The sequence below is a fragment of the Corylus avellana genome, chromosome 10 (assembly GCF_965113065.1).
Source record: "Corylus avellana chromosome 10, dhCorAvel1.hap1.2, whole genome shotgun sequence".
NCBI classification, from domain to species: Eukaryota; Viridiplantae; Streptophyta; class Magnoliopsida; order Fagales; family Betulaceae; genus Corylus; species Corylus avellana.
In genome coordinates this window covers 15,234,799-15,244,736 of record NC_142499.1, presented here as the reverse complement: position 1 = coordinate 15,244,736, position 9,938 = coordinate 15,234,799, and the positions used below count along the sequence as shown (strand labels likewise).

Sequence of the window (9,938 nt, the reverse complement as noted above, 5' to 3'; positions counted from 1 at the left end):
CCCCAAGTAAGAAACATAAAAACAGCAAAAAAGCCCAAAAATCAACCGCTGCAGCAGAAGGCGGAGGATGAATTGGTACGTTTGGCAAACAAATTAAACTGGATATTGCTATGTACGTGTTAATTTCTTGGTGTATTATAAAAATTAGGTTACAGACTAAGAAATTTTAATAAAACTCATAAATTCAAGATGAAATTAATGTATAAAAATTTGGTTTCATCGAGTTTGGATCACTATTGTTATATATATATATAACGTATTAAGTAGAAAAATCAGTGTGAATCAACCCGTGACTACGTTTGTCAAATCAGTTTTTTTTGTTGGTCTAAGAATAAAACAAGGATGGAATTTTCGTGAAGCCTTCTTATGACAGTTAACTCTTGACTGACTTTGATAAAGCTGCACTCGTACTGGAGGTGACTTTCTGCTGCCAAGTACCAACGCTCTGTATGAGGGAAAACTCAGTAGATCCACACTGATTTTTCTACTTAATAGACCAACCTTTCTACCAAAGAAGGCAACACATAATTGAAGGAAAGACTCATCTTTCAATATCTACCAATTTCAGTCTGGCTTCCTCCCTCACCACTTCTGCATCACCCATTCAATTTGACGTCTTTTTAGAGTTTATATATATATTGATTGTGTAAAATAACGGGTCAAATGGGTACCATTTGAATTAACCCAATATGATTTGTTTATTATACGGGTTATGCGGACTGAGTCATGTCATGTCACTTACCAATTTAACTGTGTTATGTCAGGATTAAAGACTTTGACTAGTTTAACTAAACTAGTCATGTTAGGATTAACTCTTAGACAAGACCAAGCAAATTGATACAAACACAATACGCTAATCCGAATTCCCAGCCTTAAGTTACATGCATCATTCAGGTACACGATGCTTTTTTAAATTTTATATGTACGTTTGGAAAGTGTCAATACTTCAATCGATTGTATAGACGTTGGCCCACCGTTAAGGGGGGAATTAGAACGTGAGGGGTGGGGGATAACAAATTTATTAGAAAATAAAAATAATAATAATAATTTGAGGAAAGAATAAATTTTGTAAAAAGAATACTCATAATTTTTTTTTAAATTTTTTTAATTTTGTAAAAGGAATACTCATAAAAATAAATAAATAAATAAAATAATCAAATAATTACAATATTGCTACGTCAATTATCTCTCCAAAAAAAACCCAATTAATAATGTAGCTTCATCTTTGGCTTCTTTGGGGGGAACGTGGGAACCCAACACCAACGGGCAAGACTCCCCCAAAACGTTGCATTTGGCCGTCTTTGTTCTCTGTGTGATAGGCAATGGAACAGAGAAATTAATTAAATCTGTAGAAAAACAAATTTAAAGAGTAATAACGATGTAGAATTAGTTTTTAAAGATTGGGATGATAATTTGTTTAAGGATTAACGTAAACAAACAAGAAAATATATATATATATATTACAGAAAAAGGCTTCTTCTTTTTTTGGGTACTTAATTGGTGAGGAAGAGGAAGAAAAACGACAAATACAAGCTTTGCTTTGGTCTGTCTATGTTTGGGACGCAGAATGTCATTTCATTAAGAAAAAAGAATAGTCTTTATGGCCCATGGGACAATGAGTACTATTCAAAGGCTATTCTATTCCAACTTCTTTTATTTTTAATTAAAATTAATCATTTTTTTAAAAAAATAAAATAACAATTTCGTGTAATAAATGTAATCTAAAAAGTTTTCTTTGTGTAAAAATAAAGGGGAAAACTACACCTACCCCAAAACTATCACCTCAATTCTAATGTTTTCCAAACTATCAATTATTACAATGAATGATGCTAGATTATCATAGTGGGTAATGTTCTCCTTTCGCAACCAAAATGATAAAACTACCCTGCACATAAGGAAAATAATAATAATAATAATAAAAATGAAAGAAAAAAAAATGCAACGCAATGGAAAAATTCAGAAAAAATTTAAAAAAAAGGCAAAAATTAAAAATAACAAACAAAAAGAAAAAAAAAGAAAAAAGAAAAAAGAAAAATTGTTTTAGGTTTACATTTTTTTTCATTTTTTTTTTTTTTATTTTTCATAATTTTTTACTTTTTATTTTTATTTTTATTTTGTCTTTTTCATGATTTTTTTATATATATATTTTTTTTGCTTTCGCCACCCGCTCAAAAAAAAAAAAAAAGTTATTGCTTTTTTTTTCCCTGAATTTTATTTTATTTTATTTTATATAATTTTGTCCTTTTTATTTTTAATTTTATAAATTTTATCTTATGCACAAAGTATTTTGTTATTTTGGACCCTGAAGGGAAACATTGAAAATCCCTTTAATTGTTTAGGAATGTAGAGTATTTCCAGTAGCTTCCTTGTCATTTTTCCTACATTTAAGGATTTAAACTACTTTTTACTTCCCTATGTCAAAATACACTTTAATAACTTCAAATTAATCATTCCTTATATCATTAAAATATTTTTTTTTGTATGTGAGAGGAGAGATAAGAGAGAATTGTGAGATATGAGAGGAGAGAGGAGAGAGGAGAGAATCATTTTTTGTTTTATTTTAATAATCATAAGGATTGCAATAGTGGAATCCAAAACATTGGGTTTAAGCTTCAGCAATCCTAATGTTTAGGGTTTATTTCGAGAGTCTATCGTGGGACTTTTTTGCGATTTTTTTGACATATTTCTTATACTTAGGAAACAGAATAGGGAGTCTGCTGAGAATACTTCAATTTATTGTTTGGGGGCAGATTGAAATTGATGCAAGTGTAATTCTCCTAAAAGAAAATATAAAGTAAGAAGGAGCAAAAGCAAAGAGAGAAGAGAGAAATAGGAGTTGATCGAGGTAATTTAGCCGGCATGGAACCCTCACCGTTCAAAATAGTCCGATAGAATTAAATCTTTATTAGATGACTTTTTTTTTTTTTTTTGAAAAACTCTTTATTACATGACTTGAAGTAGCAGTGATAGTGCCTATATATATATATATATTGTGAGTAATAGTGGCTATTTATAGGTCATATGAATGAGTAATATAGAAAATGCAAATCACTTGATAATAATCAGATTTTGATATTATGATCATATTCCGATATTATCTCTAATATGGAAGGAATATCCATAAGTTCTAGCATCTGTTCAACCTCAAGATGTAAGCTTGAGTTTAGAAGAAAAAATAATAAATCTGACTACTTTTCCTTTTTTATAGATTTTTTTTCCTCCATTGATTCAATTCGACATAAGTTAACTCAGTAAGTTTCCTTATTTCATTTGGCCAATTGTTTCAACTTGGTCAGGTTAACTCAGAGTTTAGTGGAGGCTGAAAATGGCCGACGAAGCTATGGACGGAAGACGATGGTAATTGGAAATGGTTGTGAAGATGTGATGCAGCGTGACTTGGTGGGTTGCAGCGAAGAACATCAATAAGGAACGGGATAAATAATTTTAGATCTTGAGTCTATCAATGATTTAAGAATTATTCTCAAAATATAGAATCTATCTAAGATTTCAAGAAAAAATATGAAGAAAACTCACCTATGAGTAATTCTTATTTAACAAAATTCAATAAACAACATAAACCGCTAAACTAGAGGCTATAAACATGTATTTATAGCCCCAAAACTCCTAAACCTAATAAAACATGACGTAAATGCCTCAAAAACCCTAAACCTAATAAAATAACGAAATAAAGACTCCCAAAACCTTAACACTAATAAAATAACAACATAAAGTTGGTTTAACTTAATTAAAACGTAAAAAATAACATAATGATCCCGCGTGCGCTCGATCGTAGCACGCGAGTGCTCGATCGCAGTTCTAGTGAGCAGGTGCGCTCGATTGTGTGATCCATCGCAATCACAGGGCGTAACGAGCGCAGGTGCGCTCGAGCGCACTACCAGACACCATTATCCGAGCTGCATTATTCTCCTCTGGTTGGAGAGAATTCATCCTCGAATTCGGCCGGTTATTTCCACGGTCCTTTGGATGCCCAGTCAACTCATTCCACTCGTCGTTCCTTAGGATCAAAACAGAACAACACCCCACAATAAATGCGATGCTTTTCATCATCGGCACACCTCGATGTATGTCGTGAAAGCCCCACACACCACTTGGCAATATTTCAGATTTGTCATTCTTCTGTCGTTCCTTCTCCCTTCCACATGCCATGAAAATACTCAAGAATGGGACAGCCATTGTTTCCCTTGTGAACATATAATTTTCCTCATCCGCATAAAACTCACTATAATCATCGTGAGGAGAATTTAAAATATCTTCAACACCAAGGAAATCAACGTAATCAACATCTTCACCATTAAAATTAGGCACTTCACGCGAAAGGCCTTCATCAATCTCTTCATAATCGGGGATATCATCCGTGGGCTCTTCATCTTCTAATTGATCATCTTCTTCGGAGTAAAGATCGCCAAACATGGGAAGAAACTCATCTTCTTCGTACTCTTCCTCTTTGTCGAATGGCAAGTGTGTTTCCTCTTAAAGCTCTTCAACATCTTCTTGTTGTTCGAACTCTTCATCAATGAATCCATCTTCTTGGAACTCCTTATCAGCCCCTTCATCTTCCTGTTGGTCGAATGGCAAGGGTGTTTCCTGTGAAGGCTCTTCAACATCTTCTTGTTGTTCGAACTCTTCATCAATGAATCCATCTTCTTGAAACTTCTCATCAGCCCCTTCATCTTCCTCCTCCACATAATACGGACTTGATCGGTAGGGTTGAGGTTTGTGACTGACGGCTAAGGTCTTGTGCTGCGGACCCCGGTCGTCTAATCGTACTTCCTCCGGTCGGGACGTCACCTCACCATAGGAAACCATGTCATCCTCATACACTTCCGGTACTACCCTCTTGATGGCCCTTTCCATGTCAGTCAGCTTTGGCCTTTCTACTAATGGCCGACCATCCCTTGTGAAGGTTTTGGCCCCACATCTTGGTTAGGTAGCAATGTCAACTTGACCTTGTCAACCATAAAACTGTACGTGTTCTTTGTTTCATCATGGGTAATACTCTTCTCATGTTGCCACGTCTTTCCCAACATTAGGTGACACGTATCCATGTCGACCACATCATACCACACATGATCCACATATTTAGCTCAAATAAAAAAAGACACTAGACAACGTTTAGAAACCGTTGCCTCGTTTCCTTTTGTGAGCCATTCCAACCGATAGGGAGTAGCATGTCTCTTGGTCTTAAGCCCCAACTTGCGAATTGCTTCCTCCGAGACTATATTCTTATTACTCCTTGGATCAATGACAAGCTTGGCCCCCTTGCCTCCCGTGGTGCTTATAGTTTGAAATTTTTGGCACTTACCTCCAATGTATCGGGACATCGATTGATGCTTCACCTTCGCCGCCCTTGAGCCTACCTTTGCACACCTCCGCTACACCTTTTTTTTTGTAGGAATTTTCTATTTTCTTTGTCACAGCTATAGACCTTTGTCTCCAATTTTGTAACTTTCGGCCCATGGTATAACTATGGGGCAAGAAAGCGTCTCGCGTATATTTCAATAGTTTCTCCAAACTATTGATCTTCAATTTTCCTTGCCGCATCCTAGTTTTCTTCAGTTGTTGCCACCATGCACCAACTCTTCCTCGGAATGTGCGTACCACCAAAGAGACTCGTCATTCATCGGGCACCCCGTTGAATTGAAGAACCTCTTTAACAGCCAACACCCAATCTAGAAATTCTTTGGTTTCTAGATCCCCGTTGAATTCCGGAATATTAAGTTCAAATCTACTCACCCGCCGTTTGTCATGAGCTTGCGCAAGGTGCTGACGTCCATGCGTTCGACGCTCCGCAAATGGCTTTCTAGATTAGTTCCCATGTTGACGACACCAATCGGATATTTGGGTAGTGAGGTCTTCAATTTGATCATTCATAGCTCTAATTTGATCCTCTGTGTGTTGCCCACGTTCAACGATAGATTTGCCTTCCGCCCCCGTGATTCGCGGTTTTAGTTGGCGACGACAACAACCGTTCGACCCACCACTCATGTGCCACAAGCGAATTGCCCGTTGCTCCTTACATGTTGCCTCTGTGTGCACGTGCAGCTCGGTCATGTCTGCAATGCGGTTGCTCCTCCCCATTCATGAAAAGTAATTGAGCTCTAATACTAACAGATGCAGTGTGACATGGTAGGTTGCAACGAAGAACAATAATAAAGCAGCGGATAGGTAATTCTAGATCTTGAGTCTATCAATGATCTGAAAATTCTTCTTGAAAAGCTAGATACTAGGTTTTGAAGGAAAACAATGAATAAACTCAACTATGATTAATTCTCATTAATAAAAATCAAGAAACAACATAAACCGCTAAACTAGAGGCTATAAGCATGTATTTATAATCCCAAGACTCCTAAACCTAATAAAAATGACATAAATACTCCCAAAACCCTAATGCCTGATAAAATAACGAAATAAAGACTCCCCAAATCCTAACCCCAATAAAATAACAACATAAAGTCGGTTTAACATAATTAAAACTTAGAAAATAACATAATGGTCCCACGTGCTCTCGATCGCAGCACGCGGGTACTCGATCGCAGTTCCAGAGAGCAAGTGTGCTTGATTGTGTGATCGATTGCAGTCATAGGGCGTAACGAGCGCAGGTGCGCTCAATCGCACTTTAGTGCGCTCGAGCGCACTACTAGAAACCATATCCGAGTTGCATCAAGATGGCTTGGGATGGTGGTAATGATGGTAATCGGTGAAAACGTATTAGTGGCCAGCGATAGTGACACAAGAGAGACGTCTATAATTACTCTGTTTGGACGCTTGCACAGTGTGAGTAATGCTACAAGTCCTTTTTGTGTGACTCTAAAAATGATATGCCTCTTAAAATCACCATTGAACTTATGATTGATAATTATTAAATTTTAATCAAATGATAATTTAAAAGCCACCTCAATTTTAAAGTGACATAAAAAGGACTTCGTACGATGTGGATGGCGCATACAAAACTTCTTAGGGGATGTGAGGGTGAGTGTAGTGTTGTAATTACTTTGTTCTTTCAACACGGTATAGATTGGGAGTCACAAAACCTGAGTATGTTTTTTGATTCAAGACAAAATTCAAAGTTGGGCCAATTTGGACTAAAATCGTGAGGCGGCGATGGTTTTTACACGCGATATAAAAGGCCATAAAAATTTAGCTCTAATACCGTCTTAAAATAAAATATAAAGTATGAAGGAGTGAAAGCAAAGGAAAAAAAGAGCGAAACAAAATTTGAAGTGATTGGAATTTAGAAGCGTACATCAACCTCTAACGTCTAAGAAGAGTATGAAAGGAATATATATCTAATTTATTGAATGACTTGATTTGATAGTGGAGTGATCATATGAATAAACAAAATACGGAATATAAAAACAATAAAAACTACGTCATAATAATCGGATTATGATATTATTAATTTGGCAAGGAAAGGATATTCCTAAGATTGTAACACATGGCATCGATTAGTTTACTATATTTGATTAAGGATTAGAAAACTCATCATGGAAGATTAACCCTTTACGTAACTAATTCCTCTGCTGCCGTTCTACTTAGAAATTAAGTGTGATTTGCAAAGCCCTAATGATTGATGAGTATTGGATCATATTGCCGGCGTGATTTTTGGGTATTTGTCCATCTAATAAGTTAACAGTTTATATATAATTAATATGAAGTGGGTGGGTCAACTGCACATGAACTGCTTGATTAAGTGCCCAGCTAACACAATTCCATTAATACTGGAACCTTTCTAATACAAATTTAACTAAAATATTCCCTTCCTCACAATTTTCCACTTCTCGGTGATTATTAAATTTAAATTCCCTAGAAACTAGGTTTTATATCGGTTGAGATTATGAGTGGTGATGGTTTAATGACCTTAATAAAATTTTCAAGAGGTTTGACACAAACTAGGATGTGGCTTCGAGTCCACACACTGGCCTGATTAGTGTTAACTACTTTAAGTTTTACTAATGTTCGAGTAGGGTCATGAGTCGATTTATAACTCTGTCAAATTTGAAAAAGTGCTTACAATTCTTGTATGCTAAAAGACACGTGATAATTTTAGGTACTAGTAGGAGAAATTTGGCTCAAACTTGTTAGTTAGAAGCAAAAATAGTAGTTGAAACAAATTAATTAACAAGAGAAAGAGGGAAGAAAAATAAAATAAAATTAGGAGGAAAAAAAAGGAAGGGGAGAAGCGCAAATTTTGTGGTTCCAGGCTTGCAAACCAATCCTCCAGAAAGGAATCGTTGGGAAAAAGTAAAGGGTTTGCTTCAAAGCCAACCGAATCTCACTCGTTTCCTCGCCTCCTCATACTTACATTGCATCTTTCTCTCTCCCTCTCTTACAATGCACACCTGTATTTCATGCCTATAGCCTATATATATATATATATACACATAACTTCCAAGCTTGGAAAAACGCAAGACTGGCAAACCAAATTCACGGGGGCGGCTTTTTGGTTCTTTCTACTTCAAACCCTCTCACATCATTCACTATAATAACTCCCACTCTCTTCCATTTCCTTCCTCCATCACCCTCTCTCTCTCTCTCTCTCTCTCTCTCTCTCTCTCTCACGGTAACTCTTCTCATCATCAGGTAGAAGATCGATATATATATGATGATGAAATCCCAAGAAGAAGTTGTGGGGTATAAGGATCTTACGCAAATAATCAAAGGCAAACGCACCAAGCGGCAAAGGCTGCCGTCGCCGCTCCGGCTAGCCATGGCTTCCACCTCATCCAGCGACGGTCCAACCACCTCCGCCGAATTCACGGAGAGCACGGAAGAAGAGGAGGACATGGCTAACTGTTTGATTCTCTTGGCTCAAGGCCGCCACGCCGGCAAACTCTCCGACCCGGCCACAACAACAACCAGCAATAAGACCGCGGCAGTTGCGGTCGCGGTCGGAGCCGCGGGGTTATACGCTTACCAGTGCAAGACGTGTAATCGTTGCTTCCCTTCTTTCCAAGCCCTCGGCGGGCACAGAGCCAGTCACAAGAAACCCAAGGCTAATAATATAACAGAAGATCAGTCGAAGATAATCAAAACGTTGACGTTTGTGGATGATCATGATCATCAAGTACACGATGTTGATCATCATCACTTCAACAACACCACCAGCACAACCCTTTCTTTGCAAATCGCAAACACGAACAAATCCAAAGTTCATGAGTGTTCCATTTGTGGCGCTGAATTCTCGTCCGGACAAGCCTTGGGGGGGCATATGAGGCGGCACAGAACGTTTACAAGCACTACTGCTTCTTCATCATCTCAAGAAGCCAAGAAAGAAAGAAATATTCTGCAATTGGATCTCAATCTTCCAGCCCCAGAAGATGATCATCATCACCACAGAGAATCCAAATTTTCTTTCGCCTCTAAAGAACAAGTCCTCGTCTTCTCTGCCTCCCCTTTGGTGGATTGCCATTACTAGTCCTTTTTTTTATTTTTTATTTTTATTTTATTTTATGGATTCTTCAAATCAAACCCACAACTAAAGTGAAGTATTGACATTAATTTTAGCACTTATCCTGATCATGTTGTTCATAATCAAACTGTTCATTCTTTAAATTGTTGAAATTCAATTCAATTATTTTAATATTCTTTTGGTTTTTGGCGTGATGAGTTTGGCACCACCAAAACCACAACCGAAAGTGGTGGATTAGGTTCCTTGTTTTAGGATGAAGAAAGCTAAAGCGAAAGCTGTGTCTTTGTCGGTCTGTTTCATTAAACTGACAAAAAACAAAACGAGCGGATGGCAAGCAATGCAAGTAGCTTAACTGCCCTTCTTTTGTTTGTGCGTGCATTTTGCCTTTACATTTATATAGAAAGTGATATACCACACGCATCTATCAAACCCTACTCCAAATCCAATGGCCATTAGCTATAGCTGTAGCTATAGCCTATAGGTTGAGTGTTTTTGCAGCATTTTCGTA

The 9,938-nt window shown here is 37.0% G+C and overlaps 1 protein-coding gene across 1 annotated transcript; it reads left to right on the top strand.

The window, feature by feature from the left end:
• Nucleotides 1-8,557: 8,557 nt before the first annotated feature.
• On the top strand, nt 8,558-9,436 carry LOC132161809 (zinc finger protein ZAT5-like). The gene has a single exon (XM_059572005.2). It carries the CDS (start codon nt 8,621-8,623, stop codon nt 9,434-9,436), a length of 816 nt encoding a protein of 271 aa, XP_059427988.2. The 5' UTR covers nt 8,558-8,620.
• The last annotated feature ends 502 nt before the right edge of the window (nt 9,437-9,938 follow it).

Excerpts from the sequence above, each read along its gene's own strand:
- LOC132161809 (XM_059572005.2), top strand. The coding sequence starts at position 8,621 with ATGATGATGAAATCCCAAGAAGAAGTTGTGGGGTATAAGGATCTTACG.